Genomic DNA, 25,892 nt, shown 5'->3' with positions numbered 1-25,892 from the left:
CTAATAAGTGGAATTGTCATAATTGTTTTTTACATATTTATTAATGTAGGGTTGCTGTCATACCATGACTTTTAAAAGCAAAGGGGCAGAGGTGAATAATGGAGGAAGGGAAACCAGTAATGTCTGGAGGGAATTAAATTATGAGAAATAAGTATCTTGGGACAAACACAAAGGAAAGACTATATGAGGGAGTGATTGTGTCCACAACATTGCATGAAGCAAAGGGTTGGAGGAGGCAGAAAGGAGGAGCCATGTATTTGAGATGATGAAGTGTTCAAGAAGTAAAGTGGGAGTCATGAGGATGGATAACATGAGAAGTGTGAAGATGAAACAGAGAGTGGGGATGAAAAGAGAGTTGGCAGATGGGTTTCATCAATGAATACTGAGATAGTTTAGGCATATGGAATGAATGAGTGTGGAAGCTGAAGATGGATGGAATGAACTTGAGAGGAATACTGAGAATGAGGTTGAAAGGGCATTGGATGCACGAGGAATATCTGTTGAGCAGGAAAGGGAGTGGAAATGATATGGCCTGAAGTGATTTCATCCTGTCTGCTCTATAATTTCTCAAATGGATGACAGAAGGGTGGGGATTGCCATGCAGTGAGTGTAAACCAGCTCTGATTGTTGTGCCATGCTGTAGAGGTGCTGTGTCTTGCTGCATTGCCTCAGTGAGTGGGGGATAGGGATATCCTGTCATTCCTGAGGAATAAGAAGGGAAGGACAGTGAATGGGTTTTAGATGGATGAGGGATGGGTGTAGGGTTTGTGTATGGTTTGCCTTGGCCACCCTCATATATAGGGGAAAGAGTCTTTTACTATATGTATGTAGATGTGCTGTGTCTTGCTGCATTGCTTCTGACTTGGGCTATGATATAAGAGAAATAATTCATGGGTGGCTACCTACCTTGTGAGGGGAGAGAAGCCCTTTAGTATATAGATAGATGTATATGTATGATTATGTAAGCATTTGGAACATATAAATTAATTAATATCCCTTCCCATCTTTTAGTTGTTACTGACATAGAGGATTGATATTTTGTAACAAAGTTAATTATGCAATTTACTCCATAGCTTCTTTTTCTGTGCATAACTAACGTCATTTGTCTCTGGAATATGGTCTGACACTCACTGTGGACATGATAGATTAATGTGTGTTTCATCTAATGCATTGTATTTCCTTGCGTTGTTGACTACATCGTTGCCTTTATTGAGACACTCCTACATAACAGAGATGCACATCATATATATATGTAAAATCTATTCATAAAGGAATGATGAGACTTGTTTACTCTGTTCCTTCAATCTGCTAACCTCAATACTTTCAGAACTGTTTTAGGACACCCCTATGGACCAGAGCCCAACAATATTTGTCTGGGTTGAGTGAATTCTGTAATTCTTTTTTTTATTGGGAAATGCTCGTAGAGGAGGTCATGTATGGTTTCCTATGTTATGTTTGGAGGGAGGAGTGTGATTATTTTGTTATGTCAGGATATTGCTTCTTGGTTATGTTGAGAAGGTTGCTTGGTGGGATGGTTGCTGAAATCTGTTATGTTTAGATTGGGGATTTGTTCTAGCATTTTGTTTATTTCGGGGGGGGGGATGAGGGAGTATGTGTGAATGATATTTTGGCACAGCCTGAAGAGATTTCTCCCCATCTTCTCTTTTTCTGTAAGAGGGGATGTAGAAGGGGTTCATCAAATAAATGAAGCAGCCCTGCTGTGGATATGCTGTGTCTTGCTACATTGCCATTGACCCAGGGTAGTGGGTGAGATACAGGGATGACCCATTGTCCAGGAGGAGCCAAGAAAAGAGGGAGGGAGGTGGTGAAAAGGAGTGGAGTATGTGGGGATGAAATGGGTGGGAGTGGATTTATGCCTTTGACTTTGGCTATCTCCCTTGTAAGGGGGAAAAGCCCTTGGTATATGTATGTATGTATTTGGTCTCCTGTTAGTGCATTTTGCTAGCATGGGTTCTGTGTGTTCAGATCCCCTGACAATATATAGTTTGTTAGTGTGTTGAGAGGTGTAGCCTCTGGAGTCTGATATGGTGGGTGATGTGTAAATATTTGTCGTATTGTAATTTTTTCTTTATTTGTGTTTGGATTGAGATCATTTCTGTTATGGTGTCTGCTAGTGTCTGTTTACTTTCTTTTGTTATATTGGAGAAAAGTATGCTGTTGTGTATTTAGTGTTGAATCACCTCTGTGTCTTGTGTTGTCTTTCCTTGCTTATTGCATGTTGTCTTTCCTTATTAATTCCTAACTTAATGATTGGTTAATATGGGTAGTGTGGATTATGATAGCCTTGTTTCCTGAATTAGGGTTATGTGTATGTTGTGTTTATGTAGGATTTGAAACAGCTCTGTGTGTTTGTGATCCCATTTATTTTCATTTGCAGTATGTTCAGAGTATGTTTTTTGTGCATGTACATTTTTGGATGTGTGTTGTTGTCTTGTGGCTACAGCTCTGATTCTTCATATATTGGTTTGTGTTGGTGAGTGAAATGCTTGTAAGGTTCTATGTGTTGCATTTGATGGATGTATGAGAACTTTATAGTTTTGTAGATGTTGGACATGTGAATGGGCTTGGGTTGTTTTCAGTGTCTTGCTATAAGGTGGAAAGGTAGGAGGGGAGGGGAACCTGACCCCCTCCCCATCTTTGAAAAAAAGGGGGGTGGGATAGTTGGTGAGAAGTATTAAAGAGGAAAGAGTGAGTTTTTGGACCCAATCCAGAGACCAGATACTGGTGCCTTGGTGCTGTACTTCCTTGTGGGGCTGTGGCATTGTCTTGGATCTGGGTGATGTTGATCTCACTGGGAAGCTAGGTTTTGTGTATATATATATATATATATATATATATATATATATATATATATATATATGATAATTTTTATGACAGTTGCATGCAAGATTCGAATCCACTGCTTTCAGCCACCTGTAAGATTACCTTCACAATGCCTTTGCCTCCTTGGCCAGAGACTATAAAAGCCTTATAACCTGGAATCTATCTGACTCCTGAGGATAGGAAAGATCACTAATTTGTGACCCCAGTACCTGTTTTACACAAGGCCCAAGCCCACTAGTGGCAGTGAATAAGGATCAGAACAAATCCTTTTCATGCTTTTGGGTGGCCGAAAGCAGTGGGTTTGAATCCTGCATGTGACTGTCATAAACTATCAGATTAATGTTGCTGTCAACAGGAAATTTCTCTCATATATATATATATATATATATATATATATATATATATATATATATATATATATATATATATATATATATATATATACATATACACATAAATGTTATATATATATATACCGTACTTTTTGGACCATAAGGCGTGGGCAAAATCCTTAAAATCGGCCAAAATCGGGTGGTGCGCCTTATGTGTGGCTTCAGTGCAAAAAAATGCCTCGGACAGTGACGTACTATTTTGACACGTTTCGTAGCTAGCCTGCCGACGGCGACAGTGCATAGGCCTAGCAAAAGTTACAACCAAGTTATAACCAAGATGCATGTATCTTGACAAGAAAATTGCTAAAACTTTGACAGTTTTCGAGTCCATGCCACCGCATTCATTCACTCTATCATGGCTATGACATAATAGCGTCCACAACACAGACAGCCATTTTGCATTGGTCTAGTCTCACTCCACTCCGACTGTAGTCATTTGGGTATTTTTTTTAGTTTCGACCATGGGTGCAATATAGCAATAGAAAATTAATTATTAATTTTGTAAATTAAAATGTATCAACATAATATGCAATTTTGTGGGTGGAAATGAAAATAAAAAATACCTTGCTACAAGCAAATATGCTAATGAACGAAGTCGGTGGCATAGGATCAGGACACCATCTTGTCGTCTGTCAATTTATGGCCTCGGTACTTCCGACAGTACCTTGCCAGGTACATTTCCTTGAAGGAATGTTATGGAGCGGAGATACATGCATTCATTCAAGCTGCAAGAACTCTGTATACCCCGCAAGCTGAGAGAGTGGTTGAAAAGCCCGCCAACGTCTCTTACGACGACGACAACAAGGACGAGCTGGATGACATTTAATTTGCAGATAATAATTTATTAAACACAGATTAGGTTAGGTTAACCCATCCATACGGTGCTGCATACGTAGGCAGCATGAGGAGCAAGTGGATACGCGAGGCTGCCATATCGGCGTCTTGATTATATTTATTGTAGTTGCCCCTGCGTAATGACATACTCTCTAAACTGTCTCCATCACATTTTCTATGGTTATCAAAATTCACGGGTGAAAGATAGAACGATCGATATAAGCGGTGACTATATTTTATGATGCGAGTATTATTACGACACATCATACGTCTGGCAGATAATGCTGCCCGCGAGATTTTGGCCCGTACTGAAGAGGATAAACGAATTTATCATCCTTTCATTTCTTCGACGTCGGCATCTATCACAACAAACATGGCATACCATTTGTCCGACACGACTTCGTTACTTACGAAATCTGTTTTAGCACCTTTTTTGTTTTTTATTTCCATTCACAAAATTGCATATTACGTTGATACATTATAATTTACAAAATTAATAATTAAATTTCTATTGTTATATTGCACCCATGGTCGAAACTAAAAATTTACCGTCATTTGTAATAAATCTTGTGTTTTTAAGTGAATAGAGAATTCCGGGAATAAAACTGTTAATGTTGGTTTTATTCCCCACAATTACCGTAACATGTTTATGTTGTTTTTTAGGGGTATTTGCAGGGCAGACCGTCCATGGAGGTGGTCTGATTTCACTGACCAAAAAAGATATATATATATATCATTTATTTTTGTTATTTTGCTAAATCCCAACCGATTTTTCTCATTCAACAACGAAAATGTTCAGTTCTGAATGCACTCACATATGCATGATTATCAGAGGACGAGACCAGGTGCGCCTTATGGTCAGGCGCGCCTTATGTAAGGACGGGGAATAGCAAATTACGGGTGCTCCTTATGGTCCGAAAAATTTTGATGCCATATGTATTCATGATGAATTATAGGCCATCAGTCAATTAAAAAACTGCAATAGAGCTGCAGTTATCTTTCTAGTTAGTCTTGGGGATGGGAGGGATTATCATTGGTGAACTCCCAAGGAGACCTTCAGTCAATCCACATTATTTTTAGGCAGACATGGTATAACTGATGCTGCCAATTATCACAGTACCATTGTTTTCAGAGGTTAACAAAAGGAAGATTAGGAGCCATGTCATGAGAATGAATTGAATGTACACATTTGTATTCTGTAGAAGATGTTGCCAATTGCCTAAAGGGCGAGAGTCTTCTGCAAGGAAGACCAGGGGCATTGGATTCATTGTTCTGTGTATATATGAGAAGCATGGGCATAGATTTATCCAAGGAATTTAATAAACCATTAGTTGTTTGATCTGACATTTGCAGGGAATCACTGTAATGTATCAGAATAATAGTTGTGATTTTTTTTAACCAGAATGTTTCTCAACTAACAACAAGGTAGTTACTGACCACTGATTGCTTTAGGACTATACATATGTTGGCTCTTTATCTTGTTTTGTAGCTCACATCCCATGTAAAGCTTTGTATCTCAGTTTTTAGCATGAGAAAAAAATTGATGGTGCTTTGTTTTGGTCATGCTAGAATAAGAATTATTTACAAATAGATAAGGTAATTTCCATAGGATTTTTTTGTTAGCAGTGTTACTGCAATTTTTTTTTTTTTTTTTTTTTTTTCTTAGCACGTGCTGCAGTAGTGAGAGCTTGTTTAAGTTAAGTGTTTTTCTTGGACCCTTATGACTGATAGAAATGCTAGTTCTCTTATGTATGAAAATTTCCCATTTAAGCGCTATGGTCTGTATACTGTGAAGGACTTTGTAATGTAGAAATTAGTAAAGAAATCAGGCATTTGAGACAGTTGTAGTTTATATGTACAGTATGACTTAACTTCAGATCCACAATATGATAATATCAAGTATGTTTGTGTCATTACTTGCAGGGTTTGAACTGCCATCCCCTTGACCTTTGCTGCAAGTTATGACTATATATATATGGTCATTACTTTCAGCAAAGGTTGAGGGGATGGCAGTTTGAACCGTGCCACCAGTAAAAATGAATCAAGGGCATGGTTCATTAAATTCTATGCTACAAAGTCCTCTGTAAGGGGCATCGTCCAAGCCTCCTAATAGGAAGGAGTTTGTGATGTAAAACCATATCATCATCATATATATATATATATATATATATATATATATATATATATATATATATATATATATATATATATATATATATATATATATATATGTCATGGTGATAAGAGATGGGAAATGTGATCAATATGTATAGTAAGCATTTTTTTTTTTTTTTGCAGGCATGGTATAGTAGTAAGTTGTGTTTGTAATATGATAGGTTTTTACTTTATTTGCCAGCACAATGTAGTAATTACACATTCTATGGAATGGACTGTATGTGTTTTTCTTTTCAGTTTTGAACATATATTCATACTATTACGGAAATACTCTATTTGATAGCATATAAGATTCATAAGTGTATAAGACCCCCTCCCCTTTCAGCAGGGAATATTAAGAAAAGTATTGTATTTGTTACGACAATATGTTGTGCGAAGATGTTTATATTGTAAGAAAAAATCTTACCATGGTAATACCTCCTATATCTAAACTAATTGAGCCACAGGGTGTTTGGATTTAGGGAGTATTTAGATACATAATGTGAACTTATACCCCCTCCCCCCTCCATCTCTGCTCTGAAACTCCAGTACAAATTTTCAGTTTTGAAAAAATAGAGATTATATACAATACACATGAATCATGTTTAGATAATGGTAGTTCACATAATAGCAGTTTGGTTATGGGAGGGATTAATTTATACAAAAATTGCAGCAATTCATGAAAGTGGTTAGAAGTTTTTTGTTTGCAACAATAAATGGTGGTTATGCAAATGAGTCCAGTAGCAACAGTGATCACTGTTGACTTTACTCACCATGATCACTCTAATTTCAAATGTCTTTCAGAAGCTGAGTTGTTTTCATGTAAAACTAGGATATGTGTACCAGGTGTGACATGATTAGGCAGTAACATGCATATAACTCAGAAACAATTACTGCTTAACAGTATAAATTTGAGTGTTAAACAGAGATATTAATCCTAGAACATTCATCTAGAATTTTTGTAATACCTGTAATTCTTTTTCTATGAAAGTACCTATAATAATGATAATCATAAGACCTACATATGTTTATATATATCAAAAGGCGTTTTCTCCCGTATAAATGGATGGCCAAGTGAAAGCATACGCCCATCCTACATCAATCGCACATGTATCCAAAACCCATTCTTTGCCCTTGCCATTTTAGCACTTTGTATCATCTCCGTTCCCAGGTACATTACTCAGGTCAAAGGCAGTGCAGCAAGACAACAAGTGCCTCAACAGCAGGGCCCAACAGCCGGCACTCGTGTACCCATGCTGATTTGATATATGACAGTCCCCTTATTAAGATTTATGGAGCAGACATAAACATCCTGTCAAGTTGGATCACTTCTTTATTTACATACAATCACTCTCTGTTCCTTCCTATCTAATGCACTCCCTTGCTCCCTTCACTCCATCCATCCACCTCATTCCTGGCTATCCGCTTGGATGTGTACATGCCTTGGCTGGATGCCACCTTCCTTGTAAGGGGGAAGAGGCCTTTTGGTATATAAATAAAAGTGATAATAAAGATGATGATGTTTGAGGACATGATATTGCCATGTAATGAAGGCTGTGTCTCACTGCATTGCCTTAGGCTTGAGCAGTGTGGATAGGGACAAATGAACCTTCATCCATGAGGTGGAAGAAGGAACAAATGAGTTTGGATAGGTGTAGGATGGATGTAGGGTGGGTGTATGCTTTGAATCAGCCACCTCCTTTATGATGAAGAAAAGGCCTTTTGGTATGTATATATGTATGGAGTTAGTCTATATGCAAGTACTGTTAGCCTATGGCATCTGGGTAAACATTAATCCACCAGATACCTTAACTTTTATATATAAAACTAAGGGTATATTTTCTGATCCTTTTCATTTTTGGGAAAAGAGTAGGTCTTATATGCCATCAAATATGGTATTCTTTTCTTTGTTGTGTAATAGAGGTTTGCTGTGTTTATATAAAACATGACTTAATTTTTATTTCTGTCAATTTCCTCTTCAGTAAATATTGAAATGCTTTGTCTTTTCAACAGCTTTTTATTCTAATCCTTTCCTTTCAGGATGCAAACAGACTCTATTATGATCCCAGAGAGCTGAGAGTATTTGAAAAAATTGAGTGCGAGTGGCCCATCTTCTTCTGCTACCTCATCCTTGACTTTTGTTTCCATAATGACCAAGAGGCTGTTAAAGAATACTCAGAAGCATTGGATGAGGTATGTATCAATGATAATATTTGGAAGGACCATCTGCAGGTTGTGGTCTTGCAAGATAGACATCATAGAGAAATATTCCCTTCATTGTTCATCATTAAAACATTTCATTACCCTCACCTCCATGTGGAGGTGTATTGGCACTCGATCTCATGGCCAAAATTTCTCACTTCAACTTTTCCCCCATTTTTTTTTGTTTTTTTTGTTTTTCCACATAAACAGAGGTAACAACCAGTGACTGTTCTTCTTATCTTCCTCTTCCTCCTCCTGTTAGTTGATAATATAGAAATAGATCCATACTAGTACAATACTGAAAGTAAACCAATATTACTTGCCAAAAAGATCCATAGGAGGGCATGAGGACCATTGCTCTACTCAGGAGGTTGCAGTTTTCTTATCAAAATCTAGGCAGTCATTATCATTATCATTATTATTATCATAATTATTATTAATAGTATTATTATAGGAAGGTTTTAATTGAGAGGATATGGAGAGGAACAGAGGAAGTAATTAGTGAGAAGCAGCGTGGTTTTAGGAAAGGTAGAGGATGCGTGGATCAGATTTTTGTGGTAAGGCAGACTTGTGAGAAGGCTTTGGCTAAAGGTAAGGATGATTTTTGAGCCTTTATGGATTTGGAGAAAGGTAGACAGGAAGGCACTGAAAGGTATTACAGTTATATGGGATTAGGGAAAAGCTGTTAAGGGCAGTCAAGAGTTTTTATGACAGTAGTAGAGCCTATGTTAGAATTGGAAATGGAGAGAGTGAGTGGTTTGAGGTAAAGGTGGGGCTGGATCAGAGCTGTATCATGTCACCATGACTGTTCAATGTGTTCATGGATGAGGTGGTACAGGAGGTAACTGCAAGGGTAATGAGTAGGGGATTGGAGATGGTTAAAAATGATAAAGAGAAGATGGAGGGGAGCCAGTTATTGTTTGTTGATGACACTGTGCTTGTGGCAGGGTCAGAGAGGGTATTAAGGGAGTTAGTGATGGAGTTTGGGAAGGTATGTGATAGGAAAAAGTTGAAGTTAAAGGTGGTTAAAAGTAAGGTGATGAGATATCCAAAGGGAGAGGGTGGCAAATTGGAAGTAAGTAATTTGTCAGTTTTTCCTTGCATGAGAAAAATGAACATACGGGGAGAAATCCCTTTGGGCTGCATCACATTTTGCTCACACATACTCTCTCACCCCCCATCCCCCCACCCATTCCCACCCAGAAAAATGTGAAGTAAAAAAAAATAGAAATATTGGACCTGGTCCTCTGATCAAGCATTGCATAAAGGGTTGTATCCTTAGTAGGCTTTTCAAATGTTTTCCCAATCCTTATACTAAAATGATAAGAAACTAAAATATAATATATCTTTGTCTTACAGCTGCTAATAACGACTGATGATGGTTTACGTCTAGTCCCAGAGCTTTATTCAGTTCCTGGTGAAAAGGTTGAAGAAGAGTACAAGGAGCCTGGGTCACAGGAGAGGATACCTGTTGGGAGGGTTCCGTTCATGTGGGCACAGAGTCTTTACATTGTTGGAAGACTTCTTGAAGATGTGAGTACTAGTGCTGGTACAGGGGCACAAATTGATGATAAAAGCATGGTTGATGAACTATAGTCTACTTTTTTCATGTAAAGGTCTGCAAAGGTATGGGCCTATTTGTCTGCTTTGCATATCAGATCAGAGGTATTCATTGGCTCTTGTACTTTGATTTCCATGTTTTAATACATCCCTTACCCTTTTTTTCCACTTAACCAAAAAAATTTTGTCTCTCTTTTCTAGAAATTTTTAGCTTGTGGTGAATTGGACCCTCTTAATCGACGTCTAGGCTCTGAGAAGAAGCCGGATGTTGTTGTCCAAGTTGTGGTTTTGGCAGAAGATGCCAATATTCAGGCAAAGCTGAAAGCTCTTGATATTCACCTTCAGACAGTGAGTGAAGTGGCTCCCATTGAGGTGCAGCCTGCAAGGGTGCTGTCCAAACTGTATGCTTACCTGGGTAAGTACAGTGTCTTGACTATTGAATTGATTAGTGAAACTTTGCCCCACATTTCACTAAGTGGAAAACCTGCTGCCCCACAGTGGTGGCTGGTAATGGCCCTCAGGCCCTCCCAGACATCTCTCTAGGAAGATGCTTTGGATTGTGTTGTTTTAGTGTAGGACTGTTTCTGTCTCCTGGGTGAAAATGGTAGAAGTGGAGCAGTTGCCAGTGGTTGGCCCTCCATGTTTGAAAAAAAAAGAGAGAGGGAAATACAGTTGAAGTTGGTTAAAAAGAGATCATGGGCCCATTCATGAGACCCAGTGTCAGCCCCCCAGGGCTCCACCTCCTGATAAATGAGAGGGGGTTGACAGCTTTTGAAAATGGGGAGATCTACTGTCCATGTTCGAGGACCACTACATGTAGAAATTTCATTGGTTCCCAGTGTATGGATATATATATATATTTAAAATTATTTCAGACAAATGAGAGAGAATGTGGGTGGGGAAGGGCAAACGAAGATGTGTTGGGAATAGAGTTTATTGCCCTAACGTTGCGACCAACTTGGTCTTCTTCAGAGGACTACAGCATTACAGACGGATCACAATTCTTATATTCATAGCGAGAGGGAACCCGCCAAGGTATGAGCGGAAGGGTCATGTTTTCCCTTTTGCTAACGATTTAATTATTAGGACACTTGCTGCTTTTGAGAGGCATTTAAATCCGTCTGTGTTGTTGTTGTTCTTGTTGGTGGCGATGTGTGCAAGCTGCACACATCACCACCAACAAGAACAACAACGACAGAGACAGATTTAAATGCCTCTCGAAAGCAGCAAGTGTCCTAATAATTAAATCGTTAGCAAAAGGGAAAACATGACCCTTCCGCTCATACCTTGGCGGGTTCCCTCTCGCTACGAATATAAGAATTGTGATCCGTCTGTAATGCTGTATTCCTCTGAAGAAGACCAAGTTGGTCGCAACGTTAGGGCAATAAACTCTATTCCCAACACATCTTCGTTTGCCCTTCCCCACCCATATATATATATATATATATATATATATATATATATATATATATATATACATACATACACATACATATACCAAAGGCTTTACCCCCTACACAGGGGGTAGCCAAAAAGAAAAAGGCATAGAAATCACTCCCACCCATTCCATATATATTCTGCTCCCCTCCACCCTCCTCCCTCCCTCCCATCTTGGCACCTCCTGGATGATAGGTCATCCCTGCATCCTGGCCACTGCCCTGGGTCAGAATTAGTGTTGCAAGACACAGCACATCCACAGCAAGGCTGCTTCATAAATTCGGCGACCACCCCTCTCCGTCCCCCCATGCAGAAAAGGAGAATACGGGGAGAAATCCCTTCGGGCTGTGTCAAATTTTTTTTCATACGTATTTCCTCACCCCCCATCCCCACCCACTCCCCCTCATGCATCACAGCATCATCTATACACAACCCCTCTCCATTCACCCCTATCTTCTGTCTTCTCCTGTCCTTCCTCCACAGACATTCCTCTCTTTTGTAATGCCCCTTTCACCCCATCTATCCATCTCATCCTAGGACGCCCCCTCATATTCACTCCTTCCACCTCTGCCTTCCACACTTCTTTTACTAATCTTTCTTCACTCATTCTTTCCATGTGTCCAAACCATCCTAATACTCTTTCATCAACCCTGTCTCCCAGCTCCCTTTCCACCCCTGTTCTCCTCCTCACCTCCTCATTTCTCACTCTATCTAGCCTAGTAACCCCTATCATACTTCTCAGACATTTCATTTCAAACACATTCAAACTCCTTCTCTCTTCCTCTCTCATGTTCCATGTTTCTGCCCCATACAGTGCTGTTGGCGCAATCACTCCTTCATATAACCTCCTCTTACCATCCATTCCCAGATGTCTATTTCTCATTACACTTTTTAATCCACCAAGGCATTTACTCGCTTCTCTCAATCTACATTCTACCTCCACCCCCACTCATCCCTTTCCTGCCACATTCGCACCCAAGTATCTAAAACTATCCACTTCCTCCAGTCTCTCACCCTTAATGCTCACTTCTATCCTGCTGTCACTCTCCCCTTGTACATCTCATCACCTTACTCTATATATATACAGGTAGTCGTCGACTTACGACCGAGTTCGGTTCCGACAGACAGGTCGTAAGTCGATCGGGATGCAAGTCGGTCTATATATATATACAGTATATATTACCCTTTATATAATATAATATATATATGTATATATTTATATATATATATATATATATATATATATAAATATTATATTTAGCATACTGAAATCATCTTATCATCTTTGAACTATGTTTTATAGTATTTTTAAACTTTTTATAATTTCATATCGTTTTCTTTGGGAAACGTAGCCTAGGCCTAAGCATATTGAATAAAATCCTATCATCTTTGACCTATGATATTTAATACTGTATTTGTTAACCTTTGTATTATTTTACCATCAGACTTTCTTTAGGAAACGTATGCATACTGAATAAAATCTTATTATCTTTGAGCTACGTTGTTTAATATTCATTAACTTTTTATCATTTTCGTTAGGAAACGTAGCCTAGGCCTATGCATACTGAATAAAGTCCTGTCATCTTTGACCTACAAATCCTTTTTTGTTGGTTACATTAAAATCATTGTAAAGCAAAATTAGGAAAAAAATATTTCGAAACACATTCTTTTCGTTTACGTACTGTACCGAAAATATTGTTATCGACAACAGACTAGGCATAAACAAAGTTTACTGTTACATTTTATTAATCGCAAAACATAAAAATACAAAATGCTGTGCCGAACATTTTGTCATCGACAACAGACTAGGCATAAAAAATACTGTTACATTTTATTAATTGCGAAACATAAAAATACAAAATGTAAGGCAAAATTAGGATTTCTTTTATTTCAACAAAACATATTTTTTTCGTTTAAGTACTGTACCGAACATATTGTTATCAACAACAAACTAGCCTGGGCATGAAAAGTTTGTTATATTTTATTAATTGCAAAACATACAACAATACAAAATACAATGCAAAATTAGGAAACATTTTACTTCAAACAAACAAAATGAAAGAATATTTAGCTGGCTGGGATGCTGACGCTGCCAGCAGCCTGCGAAAACTATTGTACTCGCGTCTCGCAGCGTGCTGAGTAATTTACTGCACTGCCAGGCATAACATTGCAATTCTGTTACTCTATTAAATGTTAGATATTATTGCACCATCTCGTGGTCGTAAAGTCGATCAGTCGTAAGTCGCATAGGTTGTAACTCGACGACTACCTGTATATATATATATATATATATATATATATATATACATGTATATATATATGTATATATGTGTATATATATATATATACACACACACACACACATTTATACATTGATATGCATATATATGTATGCCTGTATGGACCAATAATTGGTACCTGCATGTGGTGGTCCTACAAGAAAGACAGAACAACAACTCATTTCAGAACCTGTCTACACCCTCATATTCAGTAGGAGGTGCAGTCCTGAGGGCCTGACACTCAGTTGTGGGCCCCCAGGATCTCTCTTTGTCAACTTTCACACATGAAGAGCTGACAACTGGTGACTGCTGCTACTTTTAACCAATGACCTGGAAATAACACTACACCAGCACATCACAGACAACAGTCCAAAGTTTCTTCTGAGAGCGATCTGTGGGAGGGCCTGAGGATTGATGGCAGCTGTGGTGGGGCTGCAGGTTTTTCCACTAAAATGCATTGTTCATGAAGCTACTTTTCAAATTTAATTCAAGTGTAAGTTGTAAGTGATTGATTATGGTACCAGATTACTCCACTTCTTATTACTGAAATGAATACACTAACTCCATCATTTTTTAACCTCTTGTAGGACGTAATCAGAAATTGGGGCTTTCTGGACGTCAGAGTCGAGATGTGGGCATATTGTCTACAAGCAAGCTTTACTGTTTACAGGATAGAATTTTTGCATTTACTCCTCAGGTAAGTCTTCTTGTCGTGTCACTAATGGACAAAAATTCTGTTTCTTTTAAATGTCTTTGTTTATGAATCTCCAAACTTTCACTGTAACCTCTCCACTTTTTACAGTTTGCAGACAGACAGAGGTTTTTCATTGCCTCAGATATTGATCTTCTTCTTGATATTTTCAAAACTGAAATAAACTTCTTACAAAGCACATGGAAACATATGCTTGGAAGACCAACTGTTACCCTGGAGATAAATAAGACTTTTCTAGGTAACTTTTTGTAATTAAAGGTGTAATGGTAACAGTACTAATAGTTTTCCTCTGTAGTTTGTTTTGCCATAGTTGGTTTATTCGTATTTTGTTACCCTCAGTTGACACGCTTTTGAACTTTGAGTAAACTTTAATAGCAAGCTACTGAGCTACTGTTATGCATGTGTTTGATCCTGTATTTTATAGTGTAGCTATTGTTAGAGAAGCATATGTTCTCAGAATATCATGCTTGCACGTTTAAGGGGGCTATATCACATTTCATATATAGACAGAAATTGATCCTTGGTAACCCCTCTTATAACTTTTTGATTTTGTGCATGTTTGTTGTATTAGACTAGGTTATATTGAAAAAATATGATATATTATATTAGTTTATTTGCACGAAAGTAATGAGAAAATCTTTAGTGTTTTATACAGATATGTATATATATATATATATATATAATATATATATATATATATATATATATATATATATATATATAAATATATATAAACATAAATGTATCATTGTGGTTAGATGGAAAGAGGATCACTTACTGTCAAGAATAGAGAAATAAAAGGAAGGCAGAAAGAAATAGAAATTGTGCAAGTTATTATGGACAATGGGAAAGGTATATATGAAGAACTACAGTATATAGGTTAGGCAGGTGTGTACAAGGCTGATGAAAATCAATTTTAAATTTCATAGCATGCTGTATGAGATAACAGAACATGGAAATGAACAAGCAAATATAAATGAAAGAAGTTTAGGGTAAAGAAGGATGTAACAGAGGAATGAACATAGAAATCAACAAAACTGATAGAAGAAGCTAAGGAAAAACATGAGAAGGGAACCAAACAGGGAAGGACAGTGGTTTACTGAAGAGTGATTAGTGAGAAGATGAAGAAATGGTTTCAAAGAAAACATTTGAATGAAAAGGGAAGAGTGGCAGTTGGAAGTAGCTTACACTAATATAGATGGATTAACAATAGCACAATTAACCTCTTTAATACAAGTCAAATTCTTGCACACACCATCAGATGCCTGATGTATGATGATTTGATGATGCATCACAGTACTTGCAATATAAGATATAAAGTCACTGCTAATTTACTCATTCTCTTTCATTCTGAGTAATAATTGTTAATGTTAGAAAACTCACAATGTCTGCTGGCCTTACGAGAAAAGTCGAGCGGGTTCAAATCAAAAAGGTATGGCGTCGATTCTGTTTATTTGCTTACAAAAACAAGATATTTCAAAGATGGTAAATAATTACCTTCTTTCCTTGGATCCAAATAAATGTACAAACATAATCATATCAAAGATATATAGCAGACCATTATAATGATAATGGTAGTATTAATCAAATCTAACCAATTCAAAACAAGTAAATATAGAAATGGCGGGAAGCAGACGACAGACCACCTAGCAAGGCGACTTGGTGATGGTCGTATCTTTAACAATAATGAACACAGAAAATGCGATCAAGCCAGTTCACAAAAATCAAGGGGTCACTCAGCTACAACTACTAAATAAATATAATCAGGATGCCAACACTAGCATCCTTGTATATCCACTCATGTCTCATGATGCCAACATAGGCATCATTATATGGAAGAGGTTAAAGAGAAATGGCCATTTAAAGGAGAAAGAACCAGACATGATATGTTTTGTTGAGATCAAGCTCAGTGGAAATATGATCAAGTAGGTGAGGGACATTAATGTGTTATGGCAATGTGAGGAGTGATAATAGCACTTGAATGAAGAAAAAAATCATAAAAGTTAGAATTAATAGGTAATGAGGGAAGGAATGACAGAAATAATATGAAAATGTTGAAGAAAGGTGGAAAAGAGACCTAAAATTGGCTTATATCCCACCAAAAACAAGAGTACAGAATGAGACAGAACATGAAGGATTAATAATATATCCAGACAATTAAAAAATCTGTATATATTGAAAAGAGGAAACTATAACTGATGGGAGATTTTAATTGTAGAAAGGTGAATGGAAATAATGGAAACTTGCTGAGGAATTGTGGGGCAATACATTGTTGAATATGCATACTTATACCAAAAGTCCCTTTACCCTTTATAGGGGGGAGGGGGGGCTGTTTCAACACATATACCCATCCTTCACCCATCAAACAACCCATATGTTGCCCCTTTCATCTTAGCTCCTTGTGGATGAAAGGCCATCCCTGTCTAGGATCCCCTGAGCATAGCTATAATGCCATATACTATGAGTAGAATTAGGCAAGTGCAATTGAATAAACACACAAGACATGGCACCTCATTCTACATAAACCAGCCACCTCTTGTCTGACAACAATACAAGATTATTTTTATTTGTTTATTTTTTTAACTAGCTACCTGGGGACTGGTTGATCTCCTGCAAGAGTGACCTGGGGCAGTAGTTTGATTGATGCTTTATTATTTGGAAGATAATTGTGTCCTACACCTAGTGCCTAGTGCATATACTTCCTTGAGGCAGTATATATCATTAGTTAACAGCCAATACTTTTATTACATTTATATTTGTATATATCTTATTTGTGTTTATGCTAAGATGGAAGCTAAGTACAGCTTATGATTGTGTTTTTCACCTAATTGGTCTTTGATAGTAATATCAGATCTCTGTTAACAAGGATGCACAGAATCTGACTGTTCTGAGAGGGGTTGCCTATGATAAACTTTTTCCTGTGGAATACACTATAGAATTTTTATATACATGATTATATTTCAGTAAATGCATATGTAAATATTTAGATGGTACCACTTTCCACATGTTAAGGGACCTTAAATGTTCAGTAAAGATTAATGACAGTATAGAAGTAATTTCATCAGGTTGGTACCAGATATCCTAGAAGGACATCTAAGGAGTTATTACTTGATGTGGGAAACACAGAGTAGATTATGGTTGTCATTAGCAGAAACACTGATAGTATCATTCATACTAGTAAATATTGATCATGTGAAAGTCCCTTGATGTGTTTGTATGTAGTGATAGGTGTCTTACAGAGCAGAAAATAATGTGTGCACTTTATTTTGTTTACATTTAGTTTTTTGTCAAGGGATGTATAAATTGGTGAAGGAAGGCTAGGCAAGGGAAATGTGGAAAAATTGGGTGAATGAAGCTGTAAAAGCTCATAAGGAGTATGCTACATAGGGAGGATGTTGAACAAGTATAAATGTGCATGGGTGTTCAGAGTAAGTTGAAGAAAAAATTATAGATTAAGGGAATAAACTATTCCATAAGAGTGGTGCACCAGATATGAATTGACAGTATTGCTGAGGATATTCATGGTGCCATTTTTGCATGGTTCTAACAGGAATGAAAGGGACAAATGTGATGGTAATGAGAGGAATGGGACCAGTTCTCTTCCATGCATAGCTACCTTCCTTTCAGGGTAACAGCATACAGATTGGAAAAAATGTATATATAATTGTGTATGAATTACTTTCCCTTTGTGTGCTTACACATCACTTTACATTTCTTCTCTTTCATAAAGGGTCACAGCTAAATTTTCTCCAGTCTTTTTTCTTAATGGCTTGTTGCCTGTCGTATACTTTTCCTTGAGACTAATCCTGTAGGACAGATGTTCGAGAAAATCGTCTCCCTACTTCCTATCTTCAAAACCCATTAATGCTCATACTCTCACTTTCATCTGGAAATGCAGCTCTGAGGGGCTGGTTATTCACCAGACTTGATCCATGATCTCTCTCAATTTTTACTATTGTATTTCTCCATTTTTTTACACAAGGTGGAACAAATGATAGGTATCTACTAGTGGTGGTTATGTGAGATGTTAAAAAGAGTCACATTCTCATCACCCATCTTTAAAAATTATCAATACCCTCACTGGAGGTGCATTGCAAGGCTACTGGCGTGCACTCTAGACTGGACCCAAGATCTTGATCACTTTCAACCACATATCTTTACAGTCCACTTGGCCAGACTGCGATGCGGTCACCACCCAGCACTTCTAAGCTACCAGAAGAGGCTGGACGACCGTGTTGTGAACAGCTGCCCAGGATGTAACACTTCACCCCATACCATACAACACATAATGGAAGACTGCATTATACACAATCATGCACGCAAACAACACAACATACACTCTATAAAGGATTTGTGGGAAAACCCAGTTTCGGCTGTGGCCTTCCTTGGGGAGACGGGACTGCTCGGACAGACAGTCTAGGGAACGACAACAACAACAACAACAGCCCATTTTTTCATGAGGACAACTGTCAGCTGCCCTCTTCCTCCTTTTTCTGTTTGCTGGTGACAGAGAAACAGACCTACTTCAACAGAGACAACAGTTTAGCATTTTTATCTCAGAGATATTTTTGGGAGGGGCCAAGGACTGTTGTTAGTCAGTCAAGGGATGATGTAACCAGCCCCACTCCCATCCCACTCCCATCTGTCACCCATTTTCCTTTTGTCTTGGCTCCTTCTTGGTGAAGGGTCATCCCTGTCCTCTGTACACTGCTCAGGTCAGAAGCAATGCAACAAGACACATGTACAGGTATTCGTCTATTTACATGTGATCTAGTAATGCATTTTCACTTTAGTGTGCCATGTAATACTAGAAATTTATTTCTAATTACTTTTTCAAATCACTTATGCATTCTGGGTCAACTGCATTTTTGAAATTGTGTGCTGGCATTCTACATGCCTGATACACTAAGTGCTTTATCATTTAGTAGAATAAGGGTATGTTCATTCATACTGCAGTATGTTTATTTGCAAAATAAGTTAATTTCTGTGACATGATAGGTGGTGTTTTATCTCCTTCCCATATCCATAGGTGCACCATGAGGGGAATCCACTCCATTTTCTATTTGCACTATTTTTTAATTGTACAATGGCCAAAAGAATGTGTATATCATGTAAATAGACAAATACCTGTGTATGTATACATATAAACTTGGTTCATATATATGTGTGTATGTGAGTGTATGTATATACATATACATATACCAAGGGCTTTTTCCTCCTTACAAGGGAGGTAGCCAAAGTCAAAGGCATAAATCCACTCCCACCCATTTCATCCCCACATACTCCACTCCCATTCACCACCCCTCCCTCCCACTTTTCTTGGCTCCTCCTGGATGACAGGTTATCCCTGCATCTCACCCACTGTATGTATACATATACATATATATGTGTATATATATATATATATATATATATGTATATATATATATATGCATGTATTTAAGAAAATGACTGTGATGGCAAAGGAAATTGGAGGAAAAATAAGAAAAGATGAGTTACAAGTAGTTTTGAAAATGACGAGAGCAGGTAAGACACCTGGATTAGATGGGTGTCATGTGGAGTGTCTGAAGAAGGGAGGTACAGCAATAGTGGACTGGCAAGTCTATCTATATATCAAGGGCTTTTTTCCCCTTTATAAGGGAGGTAGCCGAGTCAAAAGGCACGTATCCATCCCCATGCATTTCACTCCCACCCAAGACTGCCAAGTGAGGTTGTTAATATGTGTCTAAGGTAGTAGTTTTAGATGGATCAGTTTGTTGAATGTAGTTGGGAAGGCTTATGAGAGGGTTTTAATTGAGAGGATTAGCAGAGGAATTAAAGGAGTAATCGGTGAGGAACAGAATGGGTTTAGGAAAGGGAGGGGTTGAAAGGATAAAGTTTTTATAGTAAGGCAGATACGTGAGAAAACTAGCTAAAGGTAAAGATGTTTTTTGGCCTTTATGGATTTGGAAAAGACTTATGACAGGGGAGACAGGAAGGCACTGTGAGAATTATTACAGATATATGGGATTGGGGGAAAGCTATTAAGGGCAGTCAAGAGATTTTATGAGGACAGTAGAGTCTGTATTAGAATTAGAAATGGGATGTGCCATGTTGCCATGGCTGTTCAATGTGTTCATGGATGGGGTGGTGCAGGAGGTAAATGTGAGGGTATTGGGCCAGGGACTGGAGATGGTAAAGAAAATGGAATAAGTGGGAGGTGAGTCAGTTGCTTGTTGATTACACTGCTTGTGGCAGGGTCAGAGGTGGGGGGATAAGTCAGTTAGTGATGGAGCTTGGGAAGGTATGTGATAAGAGAAAGTTCAAGGTAAATGTGGGTAAAAGTAAGGTGATGAGATGGACAAGGGGAGAAGATGGCAGAGAGTTGAAAATGAGTTTTAAAGAGGCTGGAGGAAGTGGATGGTCTTAGGTATTTGGGGTCACATGTGGCAGGAATGGGAGGAGTGAGGGTGGAGGTAAATTATAGATTGAGAGAAGTAAGTAAATGTCTTGAGGGATTAAGAAGTGTCATGAGAAATAGGCATCTAGGAATGGATGAAAAAAAAATCATATGAAGAGGTGATTGTGTCTGACACTGAATGGGACAAAGATTTGGAATTTAAGAAAGGCAAAGAAGAGAAGTTTAAATGTGTTTGACATGAATTGTCTGAGATGTACGGTAGAGATTACAAGGTTGGATAGAGTGAAAAGTGAGGAGGAGAGCTGGGGTGTAAAAGGAGATGGCAGATACAGCTGATAAAAGAGTATTGGGATGGTTTGGAGTTTGGACACATGGAAAGAATGAGTGAAGAAAGATAAGTAAAAGAGGTGTGGAAGGCAGAGGTGGAGGGAGTGAACTTGAGAGGAAGTCTGAGGATGGGATGGATGGATGGGGTGAAAGGGGCTTTGAACAAGTGGGGAATGTCTGTTGAGCAAAGAAAGATGAAGGTGGGAGATAGGGATGAGTGGAGAATGGTTGTGTATAGATAACACTGCTGCAAGGAAAGGATGGGGTGGGGGATTTGGAGGGAGTAGGGAGTATTTATTTAGTTGTGGTTGTGTGAATGATATTTTGACACAGCCCAAAGGGATTTCTCCCCATCTTCCCTATTTTTTTGAATGAGGGGACAGAGAGGGAGGGGATCACTGGTTAAGTGAAGCGGCCTTGTTGTAGATATGCTGTGTCTTGCTGCATTGCTTCTGACCCAGAGCAGTGGGCAGGAGACAGGGCTGATTCTTCATCCACAAGGAGCTAAGACAAGATGGAGGGAAACAAGGGTGGTGGATTGAAGTGGAATGGTAGGGAATGGGTACTTGCATTTTGACATGGCTACCTCTCTTATAAGAGGGAAAAAGCCCTTGGTGTATTTACCTAGTTGTATTTTACGGGAAGGGGAGCTATGCTCGTGGGGACCCGTCTTCATATCTCATTTTATCTAAACTATTTTTAAATTCATGTATTGTTTTTGCACACACCACTTTCTCATCTAACTTGTTCCAACTGTCTATTACTCTGTGAGGAAAGCTGTTCTTTTTCAAATCTCTTCTATAGCTGTCTTTTTTTATTTTCTTTCCGTGTCCTCTAGTATTTCTGTCATCCCATTTTATCAGATTCTCTCTGTCAGTAATTTCTATGCCTTTCATGATTCTGTAAATAGCTATCAAATCTCCTCTCTTCTTTGGTCTAGTGTCTGTAGTTCAAGTTTTTCTAGTCTCTCTTCATATGATAGTTTTGAGAGTGTTGGTGCCAATTTTGTAATTGCTCTTTGTATTCTTTCAAGTTTTTTTATGCATTTTTTTGTACTTGGTGACCATATCGTTGCTGCATATTCCAATCTTGGTCTTATCAGGGTGATTAGGATTTTCTTCACCATTTCTTCATCCAGGTATGTAAATGCAACTTTGATTGTTCTTATTAGATTATAAGTTTTTTCCAAAAATCTTATTTATATGTTTCTCAGGTGACATATTATTCATAACAATGACTCCCAGGTCCTTCTCATTTTCTACTTTTTTTATTCCTTCTTCTCCCAATTTATATGCTCCTGTTATTCTGTTTTTGCTTTTTCCAAATTCCATTATACTACACTTTTTTGTATTGAACTCCATCTCCCATTTCCTACTCCATTCTTGTACCTTATTTACAGGGTCTAACAGATAAATCCGTACAAACTTTGAAGAGGTTTTAAGCACTTAAAAAGTAACATATGGCAATTCTGATTGTTTCCAGATACTTCCATTTGTCTAATAATTTAGCCAGCTGTATACTAGCACCGGTGCAATAAACATTAAGCAATGGAACAAGCCAAACGTTCAGCCATATGCGAACTTCGTCGCTCGGGTCACACTCCTAGCGCCATAATAAGGATGCTAAAATACTCCAGACAAACTGTTTACGATGTTTGTAAACGTTTTGATGAGACCGGCGAAGACCAACGAGCTGCTCACAAGCCCAGAAGGGGCAGAATTCTAACACCTCGCTTTTTAGCTGGTCTCAAGAGAAGTGTCAATGCAAATCCAGCCTTACCATTATCGACATTGGCAAAGAAGAGAGGTGTCAGCACAATGACAATTCACAGAGCATTAAAGAAATTGGGATTAACCTCATTCTCACAAGGAAAAAGACATCTTTTGACACGAAAAATGAGAGAAATCCGATTGACCAGGTGCCAAAAGCTGTTGAACTGGATGAAGTCGAATGGCTCAGTCATCAAGTTTTTTTCCGACGAGAAGATTTTCACGGTTGATGCGACTTTCAATAAGCGGAATGATCACTGGATAGCCTCCTCATCCTCAGAGGTTCAACACAAGACAACGACGAAGAAACCAGCAAGTGTCATGGTGCTCTGTGTGGTGTCAACTGAGGGGGACGTCTTCACTCACTTCTTCAACAACAAGGAGAAAGTCAATGCCGTTGTATATTGCAAAGTTCTAGAAGAGAAAATAATACCCTGGATGAAAGATAAGGCTAGTGGCAACCAGTTTGTCTTCCAACAAGACTCGGCTCCAGCCCACACAGCGAAGAGGACCACCAACCTTCTCGAAGGGTCAAATGTGCAGTTCTGGAACAAAGAGTTGTGGCCCTCAAATTCGTCAGACCTAAACCCTTTAGATTATTATTTTTGGGCGCGAATTAAGGCCAAGGCATGTGACAAGCCACACAGAAGTATAACAACCCTGAAGACAGACATCAAGAAGGCTGTGGGTTCATTATCAAAGTCTGAGATCATCAACGCTGTATCCAAGTTTCGTAAACGCGTTGAAAGCGTCATAACAGCTGAAGGTGGTTACATTGAATGAAATCATTGTTCTTATTGCCTTTTCTAAATATACTGAAAATTTCATAACTCTCTGTTTATTATAACCCGAGATATTAATCTTAAAACATGTGATAAGAAGTTGTACGGATTTATCTGTTAGACCCTGTAGATCTCAATGTAGTGCTTCACAATCTTCTTCAGTTTTCACTCTTTTCAGTAGTTTTGCATCATCTGCAAAGAAGCTCATATAGCTTTCTATTCCTTCATCCATATCATTAATATATATAGCAAACATTATTGGGGCCAGAACTGTTCCCTGCGGAACACCGCTTATTACTTCATCCCATTTTGAGTGTTGGTTTCTTATCACTACTCTCATTTTTCTTTCTTGCAAAAAGCCCTCCATCCAATTTAGTAGTTTGCCCTGTATTCCTCCTTCAGTTTCTAATTTCTTAAGCAACTTCTTATGTGGTACTTTGTCAAAAGCTTTCTTTAGATCTAAAAATGCACAGTCCGCCCATCCATCTCTTTCTTGTATTATATCTATTAGCCTTGAATAGAAACATATTAAATTTGGTGACGCATGATCGTCCTTGTCTGAATCCAAATTGCCTTGGATTTAACACTTTGTTTTTTTCTAAATATTTTACCCATCTACTTTTGATAATTCTTTCACAAATTTTTGCTATTGTACTTGTTAGAGAGACTGGTCTATAGTTGGTAGGTTCTTCTTTATTTCCTCCTTTGTATATAGGTACTATATTTGCTTTTTTCCAATCTTCTGGAACTTTTCCTTCTTTCAAGGAACTATTTAGTATGCTATGTATTTTGTCTGCCAGTTCATTCCTGCATTCTTTTAGTATCCAGTTTGCTATTTCATCTGGTCCATGCGATTTTCTGACATCAAGATTATTCAAGTGTGTTAATATTTCATTCTTTGTTACTTCTATTTCTTCCATAGGGGGGACTTTCTCTTTCCATTTGTTCTCTTCAGGTTGTATGTTCTCCCTTGTAAACACTGATTTAAAATGTTTGTTCATAATTTCCGCCATTTCCATTTCCTCAGTGTATTCAACTCCCTCCTGTCTTAATTTCTCCAAGTCTTGTTTGTTTTTCAGTTTATTGTTTACAAATCTGTAGAATAGTTTCGGTTGATCTTTACACTTTTCTATGATATCTTTTTCATATTTTCTCTTTTCCTCTCTGCACATTTGTACATATTCATTTCTATAGCAGGTATATATTTTCCATTTTTCAGATCTTCTGTCTTTTTTCCATCTGGTCCAGGCTTTGTCTCTTTTGTCTTTAAACTCCCTACAGCTTTTGTTGTACCAGCATTTTACATATTCTTTTTCTTGTTTTTGTCTTGGGACATACTTTTCCACTCCTTTTTTGTAAATTTTTGTCAAAATATTCCATTTCTCTTCTACTGTTGTTTCTTCTTTGTATATTTCTTCCCAGTTTTCCTTTTGAAAGAATTCTCTTATTTTATCAAAGTTTGTTTTTTCATACATCATTCTTCCTTTTCTGTATTGTTCATTTCTTTTCATATATTTTTCTTCATTAAGTTCCAGTTCAATCAATATGTGGTCACTTTTACTTATTGGTGTTTTATATTCAATTTTGTCCACTATTCTAGGTTCGGATGTAATTACTAGGTCTAGTTTCGATGGCTCTTCTTCATTTCTATACCTAGTGTTCTCCTGTATCCATTGTGTCATTGTATGGTCAGTAACCATCTCGAGTAGAGCGTTTCCCCATGAGCCGTCTCCACCCTTTACTGTCATTTCTTCCCAGCAGATTTCTTTGCAATTAAAGTCGCCCATCATAACTATTTTTCCTCCCTCTTCCATTATCTTGTTTAATGTTATCTTTGTGTCCTCTAACATACTTTTATGTTCACTCTCTTCCCATGAGGCTGTTTTTGGGGGCACATAATTTATCACAAACTTTCTGTTCTTCTTATCTCTGTCTTCTACTTCCATCATTATCATCTGTACTGTATTCTTTCCATATGTGACACCCTTCATGTTTATATCCTTCTTAGTCAGGAACATAACTCCACCCCCTTCCTTTTTCACTCTGTTTCTAATCCAATAATTATATGCATCATGTCCTACACTGTTGGGTGGTAGTGGACCTTTTAATTTTATTTCTACAAATCCCATTATGTCTGGTTCTTTTTCTTTCAAATAATCATTCAGTTCATTCAATCCTGTTATTAATCCATCTATATTTG

General features: G+C 37.9%; 1 protein-coding gene across 12 annotated transcripts in view; it reads left to right on the top strand.

The window, feature by feature from the left end:
* The window catches only part of LOC143038960 (putative phosphorylase b kinase regulatory subunit alpha), a 163,518-nt gene that overhangs the window by 20,125 nt on the left and 117,501 nt on the right, over positions 1-25,892 (top strand). For 11 of the 12 annotated variants that reach the window (XM_076208789.1, XM_076208781.1, XM_076208785.1 and 8 more), the window contains 4 exons: positions 8,265-8,417; positions 9,786-9,959; positions 10,188-10,401; positions 14,290-14,399. In XM_076208789.1, coding sequence (XP_076064904.1) covers positions 8,265-8,417; positions 9,786-9,959; positions 10,188-10,401; positions 14,290-14,399 — 651 coding nt within the window. Of the gene's footprint in view, positions 1-8,264; positions 8,418-9,785; positions 9,960-10,187; positions 10,402-14,289; positions 14,400-14,504; positions 14,653-25,892 lie in introns of all 12 variants that reach the window. The other variant, XM_076208779.1, reaches the window with a different exon arrangement.

Source organism: Oratosquilla oratoria, chromosome 25 (genome assembly GCF_046742065.1).
Source record: "Oratosquilla oratoria isolate Oo_2021 chromosome 25, ASM4674206v1, whole genome shotgun sequence".
In the NCBI taxonomy this organism is placed as follows: domain Eukaryota; kingdom Metazoa; phylum Arthropoda; class Malacostraca; order Stomatopoda; family Squillidae; genus Oratosquilla; species Oratosquilla oratoria.
Note: the sequence above shows the minus strand (reverse complement) of the source record. Positions and strands in the feature narration are given on the sequence as shown.